Source organism: Pituophis catenifer, unplaced genomic scaffold, assembly GCF_029215685.1.
Source record: "Pituophis catenifer annectens isolate HBS135680 unplaced genomic scaffold, rPitCat1.0.hap2 SCAF_2, whole genome shotgun sequence".
NCBI classification, from domain to species: Eukaryota; Metazoa; Chordata; class Lepidosauria; order Squamata; family Colubridae; genus Pituophis; species Pituophis catenifer.
The window spans coordinates 180,666,708-180,693,283 of NW_027256882.1; the positions used below are offsets into that span (position 1 = coordinate 180,666,708).

General features: G+C 40.7%; 1 protein-coding gene across 1 annotated transcript; it reads right to left on the bottom strand.

Moving 5' to 3' along the window:
* Positions 1 to 186: 186 nt before the first annotated feature.
* Positions 187 to 22,822, bottom strand: SH2D3A (SH2 domain containing 3A). Its single transcript, XM_070938227.1, has 10 exons — positions 22,760 to 22,822; positions 14,401 to 14,529; positions 11,605 to 12,029; positions 11,134 to 11,231; positions 9,121 to 9,680; positions 7,650 to 7,765; positions 5,268 to 5,439; positions 4,809 to 4,920; positions 2,205 to 2,396; positions 187 to 348 (listed from the first exon to the last, which is right to left on the bottom strand). The coding sequence occupies exons 2-10, from the start codon at positions 14,506 to 14,508 to the stop codon at positions 197 to 199; spliced, it is 1,935 nt and encodes a 644-aa protein (XP_070794328.1). The 5' UTR covers positions 14,509 to 14,529; positions 22,760 to 22,822; the 3' UTR covers positions 187 to 196.
* Between the last annotated feature and the right edge of the window lie 3,754 nt (positions 22,823 to 26,576).

Genomic DNA, 26,576 nt, shown 5'->3' on the forward strand with positions numbered 1-26,576 from the left:
TAGCAGGAATGTCTACCACAGAGGAGTTCCTCCTGCTCATTCATTCCTTGGAAGGCCTTCAAATTTCAGCCCAGTCAACATCTTTTCCTGACACTGGGTGACTCTCCTCTTTACTGCTTACTAATCATCTTTGCCACCCATGCCTTGCATTCCAGCTGGCCAGGCAGGGGGTGGGGGGAATACTTCTCCCATGAGCTCACTCTAGTTTCTGAGAAAGAACAGTCAAGATCCGTTCAAATTTCTTGTATCGTTCACCCCGTTCCGCCTGCGCTCCTTTACTGCCCCAGAATAACCGAAGGGAGAATTCCGTCTGAAATATTTCCAGCAGTTCTGGAGTGCTCTGGAATCCTGAGTGGAGAAAAGGATGTAAAAAGGAAATATGAGCTGAATTCCGTAACATCAATCAGATACACAGAGTGCCTATCCTTGTATTAGCTAACTGTCTTCTTATGATGTTTTGTGACAACTGAGCCCAGAATTTTGGCCATAGGTTGTGATGGTTATAAGTTGAGTCACCACATGATTGGACTCGATTTTATGACAGTCATTAAATAGGTCACAATCGTTAAGTGAATCATTGTAAGTCCAAATCCATCTTATCCACTAAGCAAGCCAGTGACCAAGCACCTGAAATGTGATCACATGACTTTGGAGGTGGTGGGGCAGTTGTAACTTTGAGGACAGGTTATAAATTAACTTTTCAGGGCCCTTGTAACTTCAGTTATTAAGTGACCAGTCATAAGTTGAGAACTATCTGTATAACCGAATTCTTTACTCCAGAATAATATAATGACCATCCACACCAAGGCTGGGTTTAAACACCAAGATAAGCTATAAAATGACTTGATTTAGTTTAGAGATTAGGAATGTGGTACTCACAGATACTATGCCACTAGACGCCTCATTTTTATTAATAAAGCAACTAAAATTAAAATCAACCATCTCATGAGATTCTAATCAAGAGTTGGAGGATGTACGTTCTCATTTAAAATTTGGGTTTTTTAAAGTTTACATCTGGCCAGCCATAAAACCTATATGGCTTGCTATGTCGTGGGACTGCCATAATGGTGCACTGTTTTAAGGTGGAACAAAGATAAATTCTTAAAAAGCCTTTGCTTGACCCACTAGTTTTGCTTAGCAAAGATTGAAAAGTGTGACTCAGAAAGGTGTGCAGTATTCAGGTACGAACTAAGCAAAAGTCCTTCCTTTCTGGAATGAGCACTGTTGCCACACCTGTCAGTAGTTTAAGAAGCCACACCTTTTTTGGCATTTGTACTGCAACTGTTCAGGCTCAAGTTAAGGTGATTTGACAGGATGTGACTGTGTCACTGCCTGAACCCAATCGGGCATTTTCCTGAGTCACGCCACTATCCTGCAAACCGAGGAAAAGGCTTGCATCCTTTTATGGAGCAGCCAGCTGGTACAGTAAGAATGCCCACTTTGGATCTGACTGCTGTACACTTCTAATAAATCATTAACACATACAGCATGCCGAGCATTTTACTTTTCTTGAAACTGCGGTGGAATTTGCAACTTCGGCAGCAGAGCTGGGAAAATAAGTGTGTGCGTAAAATAATCCCACTGGATATCATCCATGGAGTTCCCAGGCAAAGTTCTTTGCAATGTGTAAGGGGCAAAACAAAGCACCCATCCATTGGCTAATCACCAACCCTACCCAGTGTGGTAGGAGCAGGATAGAATTAAAACAGACATTTTGAGCCGCTCGTAGTGCAGAAGTCCAGCTGGTACAAGTCGTGCTTGCCTAAAATCACTGCTGCTTTTAGAGCTGGTGTGCTACACAGGCTAGCCAAAACTAGCTGTTAATAAACCATTGCTTTATTATCATATTTCCATCACCAAAAAGTTCAGATGGGTGGACTTTTCATTGGTTAGAAACTTATCCCAACTTTTATTTAGCAGCTCAAGTCAGAATGCATAGAGCTCCTCTTCATTTTCTCCCCACAACCACCTTGCAAAATAGACAGGAATGAGCTACTGCAGCCAAGAATGGCTTAGAGCCTGGCTATTCCAGTGCAGTCCACCACAACAGTGCTCTGACAGTTTTCTTCTGGGCTGCTATTCATGCACATGTATTCCATGTAAGAGGGCAACTAGGAAAGGGAATGGATGCTCACTAGTCAATCTGAACTGAACAACCAAGGTACATAGAGAAAGCCCAGCTATCACTGCCAAGAGCAGCCTACCTTGAAGTCTGGCCTCAGCCCTGATCTGATAAGCGCCAGTGTTGGTGGCAACAAAGCGAGCTGCTTCCAATGTCCGCAGAAGGACATCACACGTCTCCTCATTGTCGTCCCATAGCTGCTCTCCTTCCATGAGACTGAGAAGTGGCAGGATATGAGGAACTGCTACCTCCTTTGCGGAGAAGACAGAATTCCCTGTAGGCCGCAGACCATAGCCTTTTAGATCACAGATGGAATTACAGGTAGTCCTTATTTAACAATTGTTCACCATTACAGCAGTAATGTATCCCACATTTATTATTTTTACAAATAACTCCAGGCAGCAAATGTATCTATCCAACACACCTTCCTCCTCCTATTTTCCCCACAACAACCACCCTGTGAGGTGGATTGGGCTGAGAGAAAGTGACTGGCCCAAAGTCACCCAACTGGCTTTCAGGGCTGGGGCAGGACTTGAACTTAGGATCTCCCACTTTCTAGCCTGATGCCTTGGCCACTAGACCAAACTGGCTTTGCAACCAATCCTCACATTTATGACCTTTGCAGTCTGTAAAGCAAAGAAAAGGTGAAGTCAAATCAAACAGTTTTTGTTTCACTTAGCAGCCATTTTGGTTAACTGAGTTATCAGTCTCAATTGTGGTCACTAAATGAAGACTCTGTAAACATTTTAGGGGAAAGCCTATAAACTGAGAAAGTGTGATATAATTCAGTTTAAGACATATCTTAATCATTAATTAATAATCAAATTTACATAGCTGCCCATCTCACCAAAGGAGACCCTGGGTGGCTTGGACATTTTCCAAAAGTTGTCCCTGTATTTGTTTATTCCTATAGAGAAGTCTGACTGATGCAGAACTCACCAACTTTTGGCTGTTTACTAGATTGGGGTCAGAAAGTTTGGGAAACAATCCTGCTCAGAGTAGTGCATTCAAACGGCCCAGTCACTTCTAAACAAGGTAGGCGGCACATAAATAAAATAAAATAAAATAAAATAACAAAATAAATAAAATAAAATAAAATAATAAACAAAATAAAATAAAATAATAACATAAAATAAAATAATAAAATAAAATAAATCCTCCTTAAGTTGCATTTTAGGCAGGGGTGAAATGTAAAATTTGTTACTACCGGTTCTGCAGGTGTGGCTTAGGGGGGTAATGTGACGGTGGGCGTGGCCAACTTTTTTTAAAAAAAAAAACTTCAAAGCATTTTTCCTGCAAATGCAAAAAAATGCTTTGAAAAGCCTCTGCCGATCAGGCAACACAGCTGGGATCGTCAGTCTTTTCAAAGCATTTTTTAAACCACCTCTTCCGCTGAAGAGGTTACAGAAAAAAATGCTTTAAAAGTCTCTCTGATGATCCCAGCTGAGTTGTCTGATCGTCAAGATATTTTTTTAAAAGCCTATCTGATGATCAGGCAACTCGGCTGGGATCATCAGAGAGGCTTTTAAAGCATTTTTTTCTGCAACCTCTTCAACAGAAGAGGTGGTTTAAAAAATGCTTTGAAAAGGCTCTGACAATCCCAGCTGTGTTGCCTGATCGGCAGAGGTTTTTCAAAGCATTTTTTTAACCGCCTCTTCCGCTGAAGAGGTTGCAGAAAAAAATGCTTTAAAAGCCTCTGACAATCCCAGCTGAGCCACACGATCATCAGAGGCTATTTTTTACTTTTAAAAGCATTTTTTCGGCGGAAGAAGTTGTAGAAAAAATGCTTTTAAAAGTTAAAAAAAAAAGCCTCTCATGATCGTGCGGCTCAGCTGGGCATGGTGGAGTGGGGGGGGGGGGGCAGGGATTTTTGCTACCGGTTCTCCGAACCACCCGCTGCCATCGCTACCAGATCGGGTGATCCAGTCCAAACCGGGAGCATTTCACCCAGTGGTGGGATTCAAATAATTTAACAACCGGTTCTCTGCCCTAATGATTTCTTCCAGCAACCAGTTCACCAAACTGCTCAGAAAGTTAACAACCGGTTCTCCCGAAGTGGTTCGAACTGGCTGAATCCCACCACTGATTTCACCCCTGATTTTAGGGCTATCCCTGGTGCAGTAAACTTACATTTTTGTTGGAGACATTCTTAAAAGTGACTGCAAGATCACAACATTTAAAAAGATCAAACTTTGAGTGATGTAATACATATCTTCTCTAAAAGACAGAAACTCCCAAAGCAGGGCCCAGAGTCCAAGAAGAAAAAACACTACACCCTTAAATCCAGCTCTGCTCATATTATTTTTTGTTTTAAATTTATGGGAATGGATGCATGCAACTTCAAATGAATGCAAATAGGAGTACAACTATTTCAAAACTGGCTCAATGAATATTTAATATATTTAGCTCATAAAAATGTTTACAGTCTAAAGGAGTGTTTCCAATATTGCATGGAAGCTCCCCTGATTATTTCTGTGTGGCGATATACCATGGAGCAGTTGAAATCTAAACTGACTTCCCAACAGTTCCTACATCTCAGCCCTAAATAAAATTGTGTTCATGGTGCACCAGATGGTGCTTCAAAAGGTTGCTGACTCCTGAGCTGCACATGAAAATAGAGCAATGCACCAGAAGCTCTACAGAGTTGTAATGACTAGAGTTGGCCAGAATGATTGCAAGGCCCTACCTTCAGCCCTGTTCAGATTCCCCAAGAGAGGCTTGAGCTCCTTCTCATAGACGATGGCGCTTGCAGTGTGGCTCTGGCGCAGATGCCTCCATGTTTGCTCCAGCCGGGTGATCTGCAGATTCAAAAACAGGAGAGGAGTATAAATATAGCTGCCTGCACAGCCTCTGGGGTTCAGAATGGAATGAATGGCTTGGCCAGGTACTTAAGCTCTACTTTAATAAAGAAAGAGAAAGGGATATAAATATTTACATTTCAGTAGTTTAAATGCATTCCATCCTTCATTCTAACAGCAACATGTGGACTGAAACCAGAACTAGCTTCGTTAGGTGAGCTGCTTCTGATCAAGTATCTGAACTCAAGCTATACTTTTCCATCTTCTTTGTGTGGTGCATCTTAGGAGCACAAGACTAGCCTTGGCTTTGGTTCTCCTCCCACACAAGCCCACCGCCACTCCCTTACCTGGGGCAGCTGAAGAGCTTTCATCACGGCAGAGAGGGCAAAGAGGTCCCCAACTGGCCTCCACAGCTCCACTGCTAGCTGGATGACCTTGTGGAGGGTGGCAGCCCGTTCAGCCACTGACCCTGTACAGCCCAGGATGTCCACAGCAATGCCCAGAGCTATAAGATGGTGCCTGAGGATGGAAAAAGAAAGCACAAGAAATGGCGGTGCTGCTGCAACTCTCAAATACATTCTGGCACATTTTGTCACTGCCATCTGGGAAGAGTCTCACTCAAAAGCTATAACAGGATTCCGACTTGCTGCTTTACTGGCAGACCAGAAGCCAGGAGGTGGCCCAGACCAACTTTTCCATGTGAAGCCCATCTGAACTGGAGGAACATCTTCTGCCCCTCGGTCCACACTGCAGAATCCTGAGATGTTCTGCTGCAGAATAATGCACTAGTTGGGCCTTTCTTTGTATACAGTGTTAAATAGATTTGTTTGGGAAAAGCTGTTTATCGAGCACTCATAATTCCAGCAAATATGTTCTCAAATTGGGCCTTGGAAAGACTAACTAGCTTTCACCATCAGAATGATCCACTACTGAGTACCTGCAGGCTAGGGAGTGGGCCATTTGCATCTCCCTCATTTTGCTTATGTCTAAAAGAGGGTTTTATTTGCCAGCTACAGGCTGATCTAGATACTATGCAGGGAAAACAGGGAAAAAAACAGAATAACAATGTTGGAAGGGACCTTGGAGGTCTTCTAGTCCTGCTTAGGCAGGAAACCCTACGCCACTTCAGACAAATGGTTATCCAATATCTTCAAAAACTCCCTTAAAAAGGGAATGTGGCCAGAGTGGGAGAAGGGCCACCAAAGCACAGTAGGCAGTCAACTATGAAGTGGCCTCCTGAGAATGACTGAAACTTTGTCTTCAGGACTTTATTCCCTGCTCTCCCAGAAAGTTCTTTATTTTTAATTTATTTTTAATTTTTAAACTTTCTATACCACTAAACAAAAAATTGATTTCTATACCAATAAACCTTCAAATGACTCACAATGTGTTTGCAACTAGGCTCTACAGTACACATTTGTAATACAAAAATTAAAAACAGTGACAGTAATTAAAATAAAACCAAAACAATTACAATAAGCAATAATTAAATTACAGGTAGCCCTTAACTTACAATCATTTATTTACTGACTGTTCAAAGTTACAATGGCCCTGAAAAAAGTAATTTACAACTAGTACCGGTACCTGCACTTACAACTATTGTAGCATCTCCAGTCACACAATCAAAATTTAGGCACTAGGCAATTAGCATATGTTTACAGTTGCAGCGTCCTGGGTCATGTGATCACCATTTCCAACCTTCCCAGTCAGCTTCTAACAAGCAAAGTCAGTGTAGGAAATGGGATTCCCATAATTCACTTAAACTACAGTGATTCACTTAACAGCCTATCAAAAAAGTTGTAAAATTGGGCATGACTCACTTAAGAACCACTTGATTTAGCAATGGAAATTCTGGTCTCAATTGTCATAAGTTGAGGGGTTTTACTCCACTAGTTGTAGCCAACTTTAGGGGGCGGTGCTCATCTCTGTTTCTTTAGGCCAGGGGTGTCAAACTCAAGGCCCGTGGGCCAGATCCAGCCTGCAGGATGCTTAAATCTGGCCCACAGGGCTGGCCTGGAAATAGCAAAGGACTGGCCCGCGGTGCCTCTGGCAGCCAAAACGGTGTGGAAGGCCGCATGTGACCCCCCCACCCCATTTTCAGCCTGGACAGCCTCCTGCAGCACTCTGCCAGACAAAATAGGGTGCAGGGGGGTGTACCCCGTTTTGGCTGGAAGGGTGCTGCAGGAGGCATCTGTCCCATCCCCCCATCCCCACCTGGCCAGCTCGCAGAGAACTACAATGCTGATCCAGCCCTTGAAGAAGTCCTGTTTGACACCCCTGCTTTAGGCTATTGTGCCAGTGCTGTCTGAAGACGTTTCCGCAGGTATGTGGCCAGCATGACATCATATCATAGCACAGAAAGTGCAGTGAAACAGGGAGCGCTGTTACCTCCCCAAAGTGATGCCTATTTATCTACTTGCATCTACATTTTCAAACAGCTAGGTTGGCAAGAGCTGGGACAAGTGACAGGATCTCATTCCATCATGTGGTGGTAGGACTTGAACCGCCAGAGCCACAAACCTTCTCCAGTATCTTTTAAGCCACTGAGACACTGCACCTCTCCATAAGTTGGAGACTACCTGTAATTACATATTACTCCTTAGTGAATTGGCACCTACATCTTCAAGAGGCAAGCAAGCACGTTCTGGAGAACACACACACATATGTACACACCATTTCACAACTTCTTCTCTGGCGCCTGCCAGCCACCACAGAACTTTAGTTAGTACCTTTCCAGCAAGTCCTTCCGAAACTGATGCCCTTGAGGCAGAGTTATAAGCTCCAGACCCGAACTCACCCCCATGGCCCGCTGCTGCTCTTTAGATACTCCAATGATCCTCAACGCCTGTAGAAGAGAGATGGTGTATTTCACAAGACGTTAGCCAACAGTTGTTTCTTATATCATCTCCATTTCACCCTTGAGGGGAATTTTTCTTGTGAAGCTAAATCAATTATACTTTCTACAACAGCAGGTCATTTTAGCTGGAGAGCCAAAGGACTCAGAGAATCAGCTGAGATAGAAATCCCCAAATCCCCATCATATTCTTTTCAACATGTCAGAATCAGGCAGCAGATTGGGTTGGGGGGGGGGAGAGGAGAAAACATTTGAGGAAATTACTTTTAACTATTCCAAGCTGGAAAGATCTGTAACCCAATTCTTATTTCAATGCTTAAAAAAAGGAACAAGGCCACACAATTAAAGCCACGTTTTTTCTTTTTTTAAACAGAAAAGGAATTTGTTTTCCCTGCTACTATGCTCCTACACAATACTGTTCCCATCATCATCCTCATTAAAATTTCAATTAAATGTACTCTGATGACTTCTTTTCAAATCCTTTCCTGAGAGGTTCACACAAATTACAAATAAATAAGGGTACTGAAAAGGCTAGAGGGAAAATATGGATTAAAAACTTTCTGCTCAGCCAATTTATATTTTTAAAGAGGTATATCTCATCGTAGCTCTAAGGATTGCTTGTATTGACATTATTATTTAGTGCGGGGGGTTGGACTAAAAGCCCTCCAGGTTCCCTTCCAATTCTGTTATTCAGGCTGCTCGTATTCCAGCCTGCAAATTACTTCCTCTTTCATTTAATATGGTTTTGCCAACCAGGATGAGGAAAACACAAAGATGCTTTTAAAATCCCCATTCAATAAGTGAGTTCTGGAATGGGAGTGATGTTAGTGTTTCTTAGCAAAGCAGAGTTTATATCTTGGCTTATATGAACCACAAAACAACTCTGTCAGATGTAGGCTGTTTGAGCTCCCTTGCAAAAGCCACAGGCCCAGTTAGTCTGTCAGAGCCTAAGCAAGTCTTCTGTGGCCCAGAGTGAGCATTTACTCCTGAACAATGGAAAAGGACCCCTTGACTCTTCCGCATCAGCCCATGAGCATTCATAAAACTAGGAGATGGCAGTAGTCCAAATTCACTTAACAAAAGGCCCAGGCTGCATCAGATACTATCTCATGCTCAGAACGCCTAACCCAAATGCCTTAGAGTTAGCTCTCTTAACATGAGAAAGTGAATCTCTCCCATAATAGTCAAGCAGGTCAGATAGCCGAGACCCGAGTTCAAGTCCTGGCTCAGGTCAAAATACAATTGTACAAAAGCAATCCTATGTTAAATATGAATTAATGCAATCCATGGTAAAGGAGACAACTGAAGGTCACCAAAATAATATTATTGTCTTCTGTGGCTCTCACCTGGCAATCCATTTTTAAAATATGAAGGGCTGTTGTGTGACAATCATGAGTAGCAAAAATGTCCTTGAGATGCTTGAGTGTGCCAGGGTCCAGGGGCTTGTTGTTAGGGGTCAAAAGCAATGAGTTAAAGTGCTGAAGCTGAAAGGAGGAAGTGGTCTCTAGCAGGGGGCGCTCAAACCCTGGTTCCACTTCTGTCTCCTCTGACTGGGGAGGAAAAGGAGCTTCAACAGAGTCCAGGAACCCAAAAGTAGTCTCTGTAATGTGAGCCCGGCCACGCCATCTCTCTTCAGTCTGCAGGCGCTCCACATGGCTTCGGGGGCCATGAGGAACCTTAGGAACCAGTTCACAGTAGTCACTCATCAGCATGGAAGGGACCCTCAGAGGCTTTGGGGGAGCCTTGGAATGAAGCCGCCCTTCTGAACCACTCAGTCCCAAACCTTCCAGCAGATGAGATACTGAGGCACTTGGCCGTAGAACAGGGTCACTGCCTGTGCGAAAGGCAGGAGACAAAGGAGGGAGTTGGGTTCGGTCCTGGTCTCCAGGTGATGTTTCTGGGCTTCCTGTGGGCAGAAGAAGGGATGGTTTGGGTGTTAGAGTTTGATAATCCCTTTTGATTGACACATAAATATTCCCTGCCACAAGTGTACATCTGTCTGAATATGTTTATTATACTGAATTCCTATGAAATCTAATGCTGGGAATTTCAGTATTAAAAACAAGATGTTATAGTGTTATGGTGCCAGATATAATATGTGCAACATTTCAGATGTACCCACTAATCTTTAAAATGTATGTGTAGTCAATCTCATCAACTAAATGAAGATGGTGCAGGAGATTTTCATCTGAAAATAAGGATCAATTGATTAACCACATTGATCAGGGTAGATGAACTCCTAATAAAGAAAACACTTGTAAAATATTTGATTACCCCAAGTTTAGATCATAATTCCCTAATCAAGCAAAGGCACATATTCAAGATGATGTTATTGCAATGTAGGTCCCAATACCATCGAGATTAGTTCAATGGGATTCTTGGCCACTGGAAACATAGACAGGCAGCCATTATCAAAACTTCCTAGCAGCTACAGCCAGCTGCTGCCATTCAATGTCACCAACAAAAGCTACCCAGTGTTAGAGGCCATAGATCCTATCAGAGCCTTAAGGTTCAGCACTCATCTAAGGAAACCACATGGCGTACAAGGCCTGGCATAAACTGAGGAAAAGCAATAGCTTTAATTATATCTTGACAGTCTTCTGTGGGCTCTGATGTCATATAAAACATCAAGCTATTATTTCTGGTTTCATGCCAAGTTTGTCAGCAAATGCAAAATCCATGGTCTATAAACTGATATAGCCTCAGATGGAAAATATAATACATTTTGGCACGATATCACAATGTAGCATCGTGAGACATTAAATGCCTTCTTGTAAAATATATATCACTTTAAAGGTGTTGGAGGGGGCAACTGACAAAACATGGATTGTGACATCACAATGCAAACCCTGTAAATTATGCACTTGTGACTGATGTCAGGATTCATGCATGAAAGAACAGGGTTGCACTGTGATGTCACAACATGTTTTATTATTTTTTCATGCTTTTACACAAACTGTTCAGTTTTCCAAGTTTTGTCTATAACTAGAAACAAGTTTATCACTAAAGGGCAATTAAATATTTTCAGGAGGAAGGAATCACATTCTATGTTTTACCTTCCACATCCTACAGAGCAGTTTTAGCCATACCAACTTCTGTACCTTTTCTTTGACTCCCAGACAACTGTGTTGCTCAGTCCACTGCTTTCCTGCACAATTTAACTGATATCGGGAAAAATATAGGATGAGTTGGATAATCCTGGAAAGCTGAAGAATCTCTCCTTCCATTTAGGGGACTTGGGGAAAATATATTTGTTGTGTTGTAGATAAAGCAATAGAGGAACCATATTCCTTTCACCATTTGTAAACCAAAGTTGCTTTATTGCCAACCTGCCTATATGGAGTCTTCCATATACCCACCAGTCAATAGGTTGCTGTCTGATTGGGCACCGTGCAATGAAGGTCTCTGGCCCAGCTGATCTAGGCTACTGGGGTCACTTCCACTTCGATCTTTTGTTCTGAGAGAGGGAAAAACCGAGATACAGAACTAAGTGATCCATTCTTCCCCACAAACCCCATTTCTCAAAGACTTCCAGGAAAGCTCATTGACATTGGGGACTTCCATAATCAGACCACCAGACATTCTTTCACTGGTAAGGCTTTCCACATTTTGAGGCATAGACTGTGATAAAGATCCCACACGACAAATATGAGCAAGACTCAGGGAATTGGCCATAATTACTTAAAAGTGTGCCTCAAGTGTGCCCACTCACTACTAACTGGATCTATTTAAAAGCACAATGTAGGAGTACCATATCATATTCTCTGCCACACTGCCAAGAACCACCACCAACCCGTCCAACAGTTTCACCATGGAACAAGGTTCCCCACCGGAGCAAGTTTCCGTCTAGTATTTGTTCTCCAGCAGTGGCAGGACGATAGCTGAACCGTCTAAGAGGTGCTTCTTCCTCCTTCGATGGGCCAGGAGGCTGGCCAGTGTCACTGAAACGCTCCTTCAGACAGCGAAGTGGTACACTCCTGTTGACTGGTCGAGACACCACAGCTCCTGAAATATCTGAGATGACCTTCCGGTTGCCCACGTAAAAACGCACCAGGGCAGGTACATTGTCAAACTGCTCCTGTTCAAATTGGAAAAGGGTGCGAGAATAGCCCTTTCGGGGACGGAGTACCACACGAATTATCTTGAAGTGCAGAGTCTGTCCTCCCCAGTGGCATGACAAGACATAATCACCCAGGCTAGAGCGTGAATCGCGGATCAAGAACTCTCCATCATTCCACAACATAGATTCTGCCTCCTGAGAGAGAGAGAGAGAGAGAGAGAGAGAGAAAGAGAGAGGTAGAGATAGGAGGAAGGTCTGTCTTTGTTTAAGGAGAGGGCCAACGAAACAGAGTATTATAGAACAATCTCAGTGTGGTTAAATACATGAACAAGACAAGGTTACAAAGAATCAGTGAGCATTGCCTGACCCATCACATAACTTCTGACAGGTATTTTATTCTCCCTTCCAGGTCAGCAACTTCTGTTGCTATGATAGGAACAGCTGGTTTAATGAAGATACTTTCTTCTGTACAAGTAAAAGGGGACAAACTCTTCCCTATTCTGAATTTGAGAAATCCTCAAACCCATTGAGCCAAGTGGATATAAACTCAGAATGTTCTTTAAAGGAATCTTTGATAGGTTTGATGCTATTATGGCTGATAGTCAACCAAATGTTTAGACAGGATTTGGCATTTTTATCCACCGATTGAGTTTTTCTCAAGGACTTGGATAGGCAAATGTTGCTGTTAAATATTAAAAAGTATCACAGAATGTAAGCTGTTCAAGTAAAGTTGCCATTTGCAATTGACAGATGGTGATTTTGTCAATGCTATTGATATTCAAGTGGTACTCCAGATAGTCTTGATATAGAAGTATTACCATATATTCTGTTGATGATGATATGTATGTATGTATGTATGTATGTATGTATGTATGTATGTATATCTTGCTAATGATGTTCCAGCAGTGTGACCTCTATCATCCCCATCTCATGCCGCCATTCCTTTCCCTTGGCTATATTCCACTCCTAGTCTCCGTTTTCTAAGTCAGTGACTTAGATGCTAAGGGAAATAAGCAAGAGTGACTTTCTGGTGCAGGAGTAACCTTTTCATGGGTAGAAGTTGACAGATGCTTTCGTGATTGCATCCATTGTCCCTGGATAAACCAGGAAATCTTTTTATGTTTTGCTTTCTTGTTTGGCACTATGACAGAAAATTCTGAATAAGGAGGCCCTATTATTATATGTTACACAAGAACCTGTCCCAAATGAACAGTTAACATGCAAGAAAATATAGTTTTTGGTGTCTAATGATTGAGAGAACAAACTGTATGCACTTTAAGAAAAAAAAATAACATGTTTCCCTTAGCGAAAACACTGTTCCCAAGCAACTCTGATTGTTTTCCCCTTCACTAGGAACTTTGAAAAAAAAATACCTCCTAATCAAATTTGACCCTGTCCTTTCTTTTACCCTAACCATCCATCCTCCATCCAAATGCTGTTTTCCCTCAAGTGTTTCTTCTCTTCCCCTCCATATAGAAAGAGATGTATGTTAATTCTTTATGGTTAAATGTTAACTATTATTGCTGAGAAAACTAAACTATGAGAACAAACTATATCACATGGGTACAAAATGTTGGTCTATGACTACAGTAAAGATTTGGTTAGTAGCCATGGGAACGAACTATATCTATCTCAACTGCCTAATCTTCATTCGTTCTTTAAAATAATTCTATCTGGATACTTCATTATGAAAACTACCCTTCCTATGAAGGACAGGAAAGTTAACTTCTTAACTAAATATGCTCTCTACTAAAAGCACATTTGCCCAAAGACAAATAACAGGCAAAGATTGTTATGTCAATCTTACTAAAGACAGTTCCTCATTGTGTAGCAAAGGCACTACAAGTGCTATCATTACTATGATAGTACTTACATTACTATCACTCAATCAGATGCTTCTAGCAGAATTCTGCAATTTACAAGACTACATGGATCAATTTCAGATTACTGAAATTTGTCTTTGCTCCCATCAAGGATGCTTGGTGGAATGATAAAGTGAAAAAGGCAGTGGTTGAAAAAAAAGCATATAAAAGAATGTTGTAAAAAATAAGGTTGACAAAAAGCTTTATATAACATACATAAAGAGAAAAAGACATAGTCAAACAAAGCAAGGAACCATTAAGACTACAGAGAAAATACAGAACAATCTTGGAAATAAATATTTGTTCTGGAAATGAGTAAAAATGGCTAAGCCTTCAGCAAAGTTAAATTACACTAAAATGTGATGAAATTATTTATAACTAAACTGACAACAGAAAAGGCAGAAAATAATTTATGGAGATTTCCATGGGAATAATAGTGATATTTCTAAGAACAGAATTAAAACAAATGCAATAAATGTTACCATCAAGGAGCCACAGTATAAAAAGGATATTTATGTAAGTCCTTAGCTTTCCTTTTTCTTTCCATGCTCCAAAACTGATAATTTGGCCTCTTCTTTTGAAAGGGTTGATTTGTCTCAATTTGCCCTTTGCCTCTATAATTATATTTTGCTACTATACCGTTTTTCACTGACTGCATGGCAACTACGGTAGCTAACCAAGTAACAAGATTTTTGCTGCCTTACCTTCCGTGGCAGGCAACCATGGTACCATGCATGGCTGCACAACTGTTCAGTACCAAGTTTCAACTCCTCCTCCAGCTCCTTTCTTAGTCTCTCATTGGCCAATTCCATGTTCTTCAAGAATTAAATCTCCTAGAAAAATCAGGAGAGTTTATAAACATCACTGGCTATATCCCCAACAAGCTCAAAAAAAAGCAGAGAAGAATCCTTATATCCCGATTTTCCTTGGACAGGCAAAGCATTATTAAGCAGTCACATGACACAAACAGAACTGATCCCTGGAAACAGCTGCTCATGCAGTTTGACTCAGTTGAAGCCATCATGGTGTACTGGTTGAAGAAACAGGGCTTAAATTTATGCACAGTCATAAAATTCACCAAATGGCCTTGAAGTGTCACACCCAGCCTACTCAACCCCAAGGGATTATTATCAAAGTAAAAAATGGCAGAAGGAATGTTCACCTCAGGAAAGAAAACTATAAATGCTGCAAGTATAAATGAGGCATTTCAAATATACTGCTCAAAAAAATAAAGGGAACACAAGCAGAAGACATCCGAGATCTGAATGAATGAAATAGCCTTATTAAATACTTTGTTCTTTACATATAGTAGTTTATACACTGCTCAAACAACTAAAGGGAACACAAAACTACTGTATGTAACGAACAAAGTATTTAATAAGGCTATTTCATTCATTCAGATCTCGGATGTCTTCTGCTTGTGTTCCCTTTATTTTTTTGAGCAGTGTACTTTTAGAGGCAATATCCATTTTAAAAAGCTAGAAAGCACGTGGAGCAGTTTTTCCCAATCTGTGCCCCACAGATCAGTGGTGGGTTGCCCCCGGTTCAGACCGGTTCGCAAGAACTGGTAGTAAAACTGGCGGGAGGCTCCGCCCACCACTGGGGGGGCGCAAGGGCACAAGCGCGATGCAAATCAGTAGTAAAGGTACCCCTGCTGCAGATACCTCAGGATCACCAGTCCCAGAATTTTCAGTGGAAGGCCCTGAAAAGTACCAGGAACGTTGGGGGGAGGTGAAGAGAATCCTTCCACACAACATGCAACAGCAGGGCACACATTACCCCCAAAAAACCCAATACAAACACAAGCAAATCCCACAAAAGCAGCATCACATCAAATTGGGGATCTTATCTCGTGGTAACAAGGAAAGGCCAGAACAGAGCACAGATGGCCACAGGAATGTGAAATGCAGGGCTATAGGGTCCTGGATTCAGAATGGAGAACTACAACTAATCAGGTTGAGATAACATGGGATTTTGATAAAAAAATAAATAAATAGAAGGATTCGTGCAGACTGATCATGCTGCTTTATTTTAATTGATCATGGTGTATTAATCTTTAAACTAAAGTGACCTCAATCTCCTCTCATTCTTTCATTTTCAAAAACCAAAACATCACACTGAAGCCTGTAGTTGAAGTTCCTTTGGCTGTTAATGGTTTTCTTATTACCTCTCTTCCACATTCTCTTCAACCAGATGTGTGTTACCTCCTCCTCTCTTTTAAACTTTCACAGATTATTTGTTATGGGGCAACAGGGGGAACACAGAATGTAAAATAGTAGGGTTGGAAGGGACTTGGAGGTCTTCTAGTCCAACCCCCTGCTCAAGCAGGAGACCCTATACCATTTTGGATAAATGGCTGTCCAATCTCTTCTTGAAAATCTTCAATGATGGAGCACCCACAACTTCCAGAGATAAGCTGTTCCACTGATTAATTGCTCTTACTTTAAGGACATTTATCCTTAGTCCTAGGTTAGATCTCTCTTTAAAGCTCTTTCGCCCATTATCTCTTGTCCTGCCCCTGTGCTGTACAGAATAGATTGATCCCATCTTCTCTGCGAGAATCCCTCAAATATTGGTTAGACTGTTTATTTTTACATTTTATCTTATTACTATTTTAAATAAAGTCTCTGTTCAGAACCATGTCAGCATTCTGTTCCATCCAGTCTATGTTCTCTCTTAGTTCCTTTATTTTCTCAAAGAGTGTTTCCCCACAAAACTAACATTTGATGACATACCTCAGCATCCCTAAATGCCTTCCACCCATAAGGGATGCTTTGGAAATTCTGCATATATTTGTATAGTCTATGGATGTTCCATATATTACACAGTTGTTCTATATATATAATTATATCCTTAATAACTACAAAGAGATAGCTCTAAATCATAGCTCAGATAAAAATCACATTGCTTGATCAATTCCGGAAGAGAAAAAATGAACAGAATTTTAATACTGCATACAAAGATTCTAACCAGTAAATAAAGTACTGTAGCTTCATTGCTACCTGTACTGCATGATAACCTACCAAGAAAAGATTAGTGAATTTTCTGCACATTATTGTTCTTATGCTACAATTTAATATGAAGACGTGCTTCTGCTGTCCCCAAGTTCATAGTGAATCACTCAAGGACTTAATAAGAATGCAAAATGACTAATTGTAGATAAATATGACCTCATAATACTTGGCCTCTGATTATTTTTATTGACCCTTCTTACAAGGGGACAGTTGACACTACTTGCTGCTCTGAAAGTGAGCAGAATGCCACTTATCTTGTATGGTATACAGGTTCCTGGCATATGCAAGTTATATAGACCTTCCTGAATCATCTTGATGCAACAGGAAAAGTGGCAATGCAACATATGGATCATAAAGTGATGTGCTCAATTGTGCTTCCAGCATTCACTGGAGTTTATAGAAGTGGATTGCCACCATGCTGCTTGAGCAGCATTATAGAGCTTGCCCTGCAGGAACAAGTTAATAGTGCCACCTAGGACAAAATTAACTATTAATATTGGGGAAAAGACATGGAAAATAAAGCTATTCAGTTTCCAAACTGCACTTTTTACGTACATGAAGAAATACTAATATGCTACAAAGTCTCCTTTCCAAACAAGCTAGTCGAGATTTTTCAATAAAATTGTCTCCCATCTTGGGAGACAATTTTTCAGTGCTGTTCTAAAAAATAAAGTAGTTCTATCAAAAGTTAAGCCATCAAAGCAATCTAAAGGAATTTTTTTTTAGAGTTTTCCAAACATATCTGGTTGCCAGAACATGCTAGCTACTGATACAGCTATTTTCACCAACATTCAAGAATAAATTAGATTTCATCTTCAATTTGCTTCATGCTAGGTATGCACACAAAGAAGAAGCATCCATTTCAAAAATAACAAATGAAAAAGCTGAAAAATATTACTTCAAGGAAAGGGGCACAGGCAAGTTGGTAATATTACTACCTCATGGATAACCAGCCTGGTATGAAGCTAGCTTCTGTCTGAGTTGAGAGAAATCTATTTTTCCTGAGTTCGGGGGGGGGGGGGGGAAAGAACTTATACCAGAGGACAACATACTGTAACTCTCCCAGTAGGTTCAAAAGTCCACAGAAACCCAACAATTAAATCTAAGTATTTGCTTAGAGAACAGAAATTGAATTCAGAAAGTAGGCTACTTTTTAACAGGGGAGGGGTAAAATATTAAAAATAAAACAAAGAACAGATGCTGCTTATATCTTCTTGAAGAAAATAAAAACCATCTCCAGAAGTGTCCCTTAGTACTGTATTTCAGGAACATTCACCATTTTGCACAGGGGGGGGGGGGGAAAGAACAGCCTCTAACCCAGCATGTGCTTCTGAACAACCAGTGGAAAACTGTTCCTTTTGGAAAGAACTGGAAAGGCTATGACAAGATTCAGGCTAAACACTTAGCAGAGGAGGAAATAAGAGTCAAATAAGTGAGGGGGGGGGGGGGTAGCAGGATTTTCTGAACTCTCCAAACTCCAAGAGAGCTTAGCATGTTTTTTAAATGCCTTTAAAAGATACACCAATTGATCCACTTAGAAAGGAAGAAAAAAAACAAAGAAAAAAGCAGAAAGCTTGCAACAGAGACAATCTAGGAAGAGTTAATGATTTGGTTGCAACGTCAATTCATGAAAAAGATTGTGGATTAGGTCCTTCCTTTTTAATCTGTTCTGCAAAAGTGGTCCAACCAATCTGAACTAAACTTGTCTGAGAAAATTGTGAATGGGTTGCGTTTTGATTGATTGTGTTCCCCCAATTGACTTGTTTTGTTCAACAAAATAAAAGTAGGAGACAACATTAATGCTTTCAATTTTCCTAAAACTTGTTCTCATCCAGAAGAGAGATTTCACAGAATTTATCACTGACAAGCAGGTATAACTTTAACAAATCCATTTTATAATTCCAAACTCACACATAAGAGATGTACCTCACTGATGCAGAACTAATTATGTTTCTCCCAAGCTATTTGATAGTTACTCTAATAGCTCCACAGCCGGAACTAACAGAGAGAAACGGATGAGCTATACAATAGAAAGGAAATGCTTTATGTGACTTTCTTCCCCAGGTTTGAACATTGTTCCCAACATAAGAGCAAAATCAACAAATATGTAGAAAAGACATACTGCGGATTAGAGGATTTAAATGAGCTCAACCCTTAGAAGCAGCACCATTTAGGGAGAGACACAAATAGTTTCAAGCCATATTTATCTCTTCCTGAGAAGCACTTACAGAATACAGAATAACAGAGTTGTTATTCTGTATTCAAGGATATGTTATCCTTGCAGGTCTTCTAGTCCAACCCCCTCCTATACTTAAAATAGTTATTTTGCTAGCATATATAACTGGGATAATTTTCTCTTGAAACCAGTGAGTTTCTCTTCTAACCTAGCACCTTCAGTTGAATCTTGAACATATTTTTGGATATTTTTGTATGTTTCTCTCCATCATGAAACAGCAATCCAGAGAAGAGAGCATTTTTTTTTTTTGTCTACTGAGGATTTGACTCCCTCATTCTCAAAAGTGTTTGATACAAAAAGGATTTATTGCCTAAAGGCAAAGAAAAAAAAATTCCATATATTGGTCAATTGCAGCTATGTCTCTACTTTGGAATTTTTGCTCTGCACTCACATCCATCAACAAACTTCTGCCCGCCTCATGAAAGACTTGACTCTTCCTCTCTTGGTGCTCCTCATATTTGGAACTGCTTCACAGAACATCAAACTGATGCTATCACTGTTACTTCTTCCAAGCTCCTTCTCAAGTATGTCTTTCTTGTGAACATTTTCATCTTCCCCCTGAACACACTCCGGTTAAACTCCATTCTCAACCACAGAAATCCACTTGATAGCTTTGGGACAATTGTACTCTTTCAGCCCATTCTACCCCACAGAGATGTAACCATGTAACCATGAGATAAAATGGAGACCACCATGGAAGCCACCTTACGTTTCTATAAAAAAAAATCAGGACAGAAATCTAATGAAGAAATTAATTGGGACTTTATAACTAAGTTTGAGCATAGCTGAATGTATGTTCTTCCTTACTTGGTCTTTCCCAATTTCTGTCCCCTTTCATTCTTATAGCCCAATTTTACAGAATACATAATAACAGAGGTGGAAGGGACCTTGGAGGTCCAACCTCTTATAACATTCTAGACAAATGGCTTTCCAATCTCTTCTTGAAAGCATCCAATGTTGAAGCACCCACAAATTCTGCAGGTAAGCTCTCCCAGAAGATTTCTCCTTAATTCTAGGTTGGATCTCTATTTGTTAAGCTTCCATCTGTTACTTCTTGTCTTGCTTTGGAGAATAGGTTGACCCACTCTTCTCTGTGACAGCCCCTAAAACATTGGAAGACTGCTATCATGTCACCCTTAGTTCAATATCATGTCACCTTCATTTGATGAGTTCCCTTTCTATTCCCTCATCTAAATCATTTATGAAGATATTGAAGAGTACAGATAGCCCTTGACTTACAGCAGTTCGTTTAGTGGCCGTTCGAAGTTACAACGGTACTGAAAATAGTGATTTATGATTGTTTTTTACTCTTACGACAGGTGCAGCATTCCCATGGTCATATGATCACGTGATCCACTTTTATGACCTTCTGACAAGCAAAGTCAACGAGGAAACCAGATTTACTTAGCAATGGTGTTACTAACTTAACAACTGCTGTGATTCACTTAACAACTGTGGCAGGAAAGATCGTAAAATGGGACAAAGTTCATTTAACATCTGTCTCACTTAGCAACATAAATTTTGGGCTCAATCGTGATTGTAGGTCGAGGACTAATGGTACTGGGCCTAAAACTGAACCTTGGGGTACCCCACTACTTACTTCCCTCCGTGTGGATGTAGTTCTGTTGAGGACTACGCATTGAGTATGATTTGTCAGCCCGTTACAAATCCATCTGATGGTGACATTGCCTATTTCACATTTTTCTATTTTACCAAGAAGTAGATTGTGGTCTACAAGTAGTCCTCGACTTACAACAATTCATTTAGTAATCAAAATTACAACAGCACTGAAAAAAAAGCGACTTATAGCCATTGTTCACATTTGCAACCGTTGCAGCATCCCCACAGTCACATGATCAAAGTACGGACTCTTAGCAACTGACTCATATTTATGACGGTTGCAGTATCCCAGATCACCTTTTGGACCATCTGACAAGCAAAGTCAATGGGGAAGCCACATTCACTTAACAACCATATTATTAACAACTGCAATGATTCACTTAAAAACAGTGACAAAAAAGGTCATAAAATGGGGCAAAATTCACTTAATAAATGTCTCACTTAGTGACAGAAATTTTGGGCTCAATTGTAGTCGTAACTCAAGGACTACCTGTACTTTGTCAATTGTCCTACTGAAGTCAAAATATCACAGCCTTTCATTGGTCCACTAATTTAGTCAAGTTTTATCTGGCATGATCTGTTTTTAGTCTAATTTGAATCAGTTTGAGAAAGGGGCAGACTGTCCACACAGTAGTTCATAAAATGATGATCATAATATATATCCAGTACACAGTTAGGGGTCCATCAAAGGGTACTAGGGCATTTTCTAAACTTGGCATGAATAATTCCTCTCATCTGGTTAATCTATGGGAACATAAGAAAAGACACTTCCCAGCTTTGTAATGAACTCAGTTCCTCCAGAGTTAAATCAAGGCATTGCAGTGATTTGGTGAAGTTTCCACACATACACTCTGTCATTTCAGTAAGTTCAGTAAGTTCTTCCAACTGACTAGTGAGGTAGTTGTTCCCTAGAATTTGCTTCTAGCTTCAGTATTCAGACCACAACGTCATGCATTCAAACTCCGATTTGCTTCTAGAAAGAAGGAGCCACTGTAAACATAAAAACCTGCCCAGGTTACAATTGAGATCAGGCAAAAATTCAGCTATACATGCCCAGGATTATTGCAGTTGTGGGGAAGGCATGGACTTTTTACACATGAAAGAACTCAGTCAAACATGGTTTCTCAGGCAGGAGAGCTCAGCCAAAGATGAAGAAAGGGAGAAGGAGGACTTGTGCCTTAAAGCTCTTATTGCATACTTTGTATGCGCCAATCTCCAAATCCCAAAACTTACACTGACTTCTATACATTCAAATATATTTACTATACATTTTATTTATTGTAATACATACTTAAGTCCCCATTTCTTTTCAAATCCCCACATTTATCTTCACGATAACAATGTTAAATTGATGTTGCAGAGTTTAAACCTAGATGGGGAAAAAACAGTCTATCTCATAGAGACATAATTATTAACCCCCTCCAATATTTGAAAATGCTCCTCTCATCTTTATTTAATTGTATCCCGCGCTTTTGTTATTTTAACAAATAAGGCAGTGAACATAGCTCCTTCCTTCCATTTTCCTTACAATAATCCTGAGGTGGGTTGGGCTGAGAAAGATTGATTGGCCTAAGGTCACCCAGCTGGCTTTCATGGCTAAGGCGGAACTAGAACTCACAGTCTAGCCTGATTTTTAGCCCCACGAGCCCAAACTGGCTCTTCAAATGTCTTTATGACATTTTGTGATTGTATGTTGTTCAACAAACCTTTTTCCAGAATGATTTATGTCATATTTAGGTCTGATATTTGCCCTTACCATATTCACTCAGGCTAAAAATATTTTATACATTCCACCCATCCATACTGGCTTGGGAACACATACCACTAACAAAGAATAGCATACTTCTCATTTATGTATACACAATTACTCTCTGGATTACTAACACCTTACAACAATAAAAACACACTTAAACCGAACAATACATCAGAAATTTCGTTCTATCTACCTAGCTGGAAAGAGGAAGAACACAGCTGCATCCGCCAGATGCCAAGAACGCAGTCAATGTTGCAAAAAAGGGGGGGCGCAGAGGTAAGCCCCATAATAGGGCTAGCAGGTGTGGGAATCCTCTGCCTTAACTCAAGGGGGGATAGGTGCATTCTCAGTCTAAACCCCGGATAGCCATTCCGAAAACGCAGGTTCAGGCGAATAAGACCTCCCTCACCTAAAGAATAACAACTAGGCACGTACTGTACCTTTTTCCGCTGAGTTAGGAGGGAATGTGGAAATTATGTCGAAAGAGAAGACACCAAGGCAGGTCCTCAGGCAACCGTCGAGAGAAAGCGGCGGAAAAGGTGCGCCCGAAGAAAAAAAAAACCCCGCCCGCCCCGCCCCGCCAGGAGAGGCAGGACTGAAGTTGGAGGGCCCTCCCACGCGTCCTCGACCTCACGCCGGCATTAATCCCCTCGGGGGCAAAAGCAAACCCTGACCCTCCGCTCCACGCACCCAGATGCAGCCAGAGGTCACCGGGCTCCGCGCGGCTACCTAGAGGTGCGACCCGCCACGCAGCTGGGGCGGAACCTGCTTGCCTCCTCGCCCCCCGCCCCCCCCCCCCCCCTCAGCTCTCTACCAGTCAGGATCTCCGCCCTTCCCAGCTTCGCGCATTCCTCCGCTATCTGTACCGACCCCGCCTCAAGCGTGGTTGCTGCCACTCACCCGCCGATTTGAAGTTTCTGGCGGCGCTGAGCACGCCTCGTGTGGAGAAAACCTGCGCGACTGGGAGAGGTAAACTTGAGGTACGGCCCTCTAGGGAGGAGTAGCAGCCGCGCTGACTCCCTTCAGGGCAGTACCTTTTCAGCTTCCCTCCGGAGGGAATGGCAACGGTCTCTAGGTGCTCTATTCCACCCTCCTGAAGGCGTTTTCTAAATTCATTTTTACGTTACTGTTACAGAAGTGTGGTTTGACGTCCGGTGTGTTTGTCTTTTTCTGCAGCCTAAAAAATGATCAGGACAAGTCAACTTAAATCTGAGTGTGACCCATCTACTTAAGACTCTCATGGGTTTAGATTAAAATTAGTGGGGCTGAGGGTAAATTAATACTGTATTCTAATCCAGCCCACTTCATAGGGATTCTCTTTTATTTCCAGCTCTTTCCAGGCAAGCCCAACTTTGCATTGTGAGGAAATGGATAAAAATATTTTTGAAAAGTGAACTCATATGCATAATTCTCAGCCTTCTTAAGCACAGAGAGGGTTCTCCAAGGAAGACAAGCAAGTGTGTTTGTTTATCACAGTGCTTCCATATAAGTGTAGACAACATCCCAGCCAGTGCTTTCTTCCATAGTTCTGATGACAGAAATGTACAGAGGCTTGCTCCGAAGTAACACACACTGGATTTTTCAGAGTTTATGCCTTAATGAGTGAACTTCTGTTTACAGCTTTAAAAATGGGTTTGGAATTGTTTTTATTTGCAGCCAGTGCTAACAGATGCTATCAGGCTTTCGTGTATTGTAGGCACACAAGTTCATTGTCCCAGTTCATCCCTGTCAGAAGGAAATTTCCATGAGTTATTTTTCAAATCTATAAGAACCATACACACTTGATTCAATGCTAAGCTGAACAAAAATTATTAGAAATATGACAAATCTATTAAATTGATTGTCTGGAATTTTTAAAAACAGTATACTTTTAGACTTACTTCTCAATGTAAAAGGAAATTTACTACAGCCCATATCTGGTAAGAAAGAAAATGCAAAAGACTTGATAGAGCAAGGGAGGAGGACATGGGAATCAGCTTCGTACTTCACAGAAAAAAGCCAAAAAAGTTCCCCAGGGGTCCAGTCAAAGTAGAGTATCAGCCAGCCATGTTGTCATAACCATCCCCTTTTGAACCGGCAAGGCTCTTCTTACGGATGTCATCTGGTGGATCAGGATGTGCTGTTCTGCTGATGTCCTGCCTGTGACCTCCCAGAAGTCTCTGGCTGGCCCAGATGGGAGTGAAATGCTGCATTAAACAGCAGGACTCTTGTTATGCTCAGGTCGCCTAACATATTCTCACAACACTCCCTGTGATTTGTAATATCGGTTCACTCTGCTTCCTCTTCATGCTCTTCTCCCCTATGCTGACAACTGATGGTGATGACTCAGTTTTGGAGAATGTTAGCCTGGATATTTTAGGAGGAAAATCATTTATTAAAAATTGTCATGGACATTGCTGTAATTCTTGCCAAAAATTTAGAGGGAAGAGGACTTCAGTGATGGATAACTTTATAAGGACTTTTTAAAAGCCAGTACTATTTTGAACTCACCCAATAAATGTCCAAATGTTCCCATTAAATGTTAATCAGTTCTAGTATTTGATAAACATTCACATGAAATGTATAACCAAGACCTGTACTTTTATTTTTACAAGAAAAACTCCAATGCTGAGTATGCAGACTAGTTAGAATTGTGTCCTAAATTTTCTTTTTTAAAAAAAATACACCATTTGAAAAATGGTTAGGAGAATTGAATTCAGCCCTTGGAAGCCATCCTGAATACTGTGCTGTTTTTTTGTTGAACTGTGCCACCCAGCACATAAAACCTGATTTTAAATGTAATGTATGACTTTATTCTAACTGGATTAAAGAGTCTGTGTAGAAGCTGTATGACATTTGCCAACTTAAATGGAAACTGAAAACATGGTATGGGTTGGATCAGAATTAGGCCATAAGACCCTTTCCAGGCCTTCCCTTCTGAACTTAGTTTTCCAGTACTAACAAAATAGTAAGATTGAATGCCTTGTCTTTCTATAACTGAAAGCTGATAGCTGATTCCCAAACTGTGTTTTATGGCCCAAGAAATTTAGAAAGTGGTAGAAGTTGTTAAACTCTGCCAAACGAGGGGAAAGAATTATCCAGGTTGGTAGACACAAAAAGGAGGTTGCTACTCAGACCAAGCATCCTAATCCTGAGTAAGGTCAGTAAATAGACACATCTGGTTTGAATTTTGACCTTGGGCAAAATATGGCTAGGGTAGTATAGTTTGGAACCCAGGTTTTGTTGGTGATATTTTAACCTTAGATTCCTGTTTCACCTGAATTCAGAAGGCATAGTCACTACATTAAACATTTATTTCAGCCTTGGGACATAGAAAGCCAGATGAGCTGCTGAATAGGACTTTCCTGGCCACTTTTTCTTTCTGCTCCTGAAAGAAATCCAAAAAGGGGATGGTGGATAAGAAAATGATGTCTGCAAAGGTGGGCTGGACACCAGTCAAATTGGCTATTCCTAGTATGACTGGAGCAGCTACTGGTTATTTCTCTAGCACTGATGATGCCAGGACAGGCTAGACATCTCATGACAGGGGTGTGCTAGAAATAGGCCTGCAAAGGAAGTAACCAATTTTTCTTGTTAAAAGAAATTAACCTATGCCGAAGCAACTATATTATGATTTTAGATCAATTTAACTCTGTGAATTCCCTTAGAAACTGTTGGATTTATTGCTTATTTATTTGGTAAATCAGCCAGTTCCAACTTGGCACCTTCCAAATTTATTGGGAATATAATTCCTAGCAAATATGTGTTTACACTGACTAGGGATTCTAATCTAGAAAAGCATCTGTTGGCTGCAGTAAACTTTCATGCTATGCTCATTCTGACTCTATATGTAAATAATTTTTTATCATAATGTTATCAATCACCGGAAATCTCCTTACAGTTGAAACCTGGGAACATATCCATGCACCCACTTTAGGCCTTTATATTATTAGTATGGGAGATAATTTCAGATTAATGTAAAAAGTGTTATTCTTTAAAAGTAAACAAATAAGCTTTACTTGCAAATACCTTTTTGTATTGATCAACTCAAAAGAACCAAACTTACAAGACATTCTCCAATTTAAAGCACTTTACACAGGAAGTAATAGAAAAAGGAACTGCAAAGATAAGCAAAAATAAGCAGATAGAATTGTGGTAAACAAAAAGAATTACAACTGATAAACTATGCAACAGCTGCAAGAGTTACAATTGGTTGTATGTGATCTGGGTCTTGCAACGAAAAATAATTTAATTCAGTTAAATACATAATTTTCAATC

Coding starts and splice junctions, on each gene's coding strand:
- SH2D3A (XM_070938227.1), bottom strand. CDS start 14,508: ATGGAATTGGCCAATGAGAGACTAAGAAAGGAGCTGGAGGAGGAGTTG. Junction 9,681..11,133: donor AGACAGCAACCTATTGACTG/GTGGGTATATGG, acceptor TTCTGCCCACAG/GAAGCCCAGAAACATCACCT. Junction 2,397..4,808: donor GAATCTGAACAGGGCTGAAG/GTAGGGCCTTGC, acceptor TGCGGCCTACAG/GGAATTCTGTCTTCTCCGCA.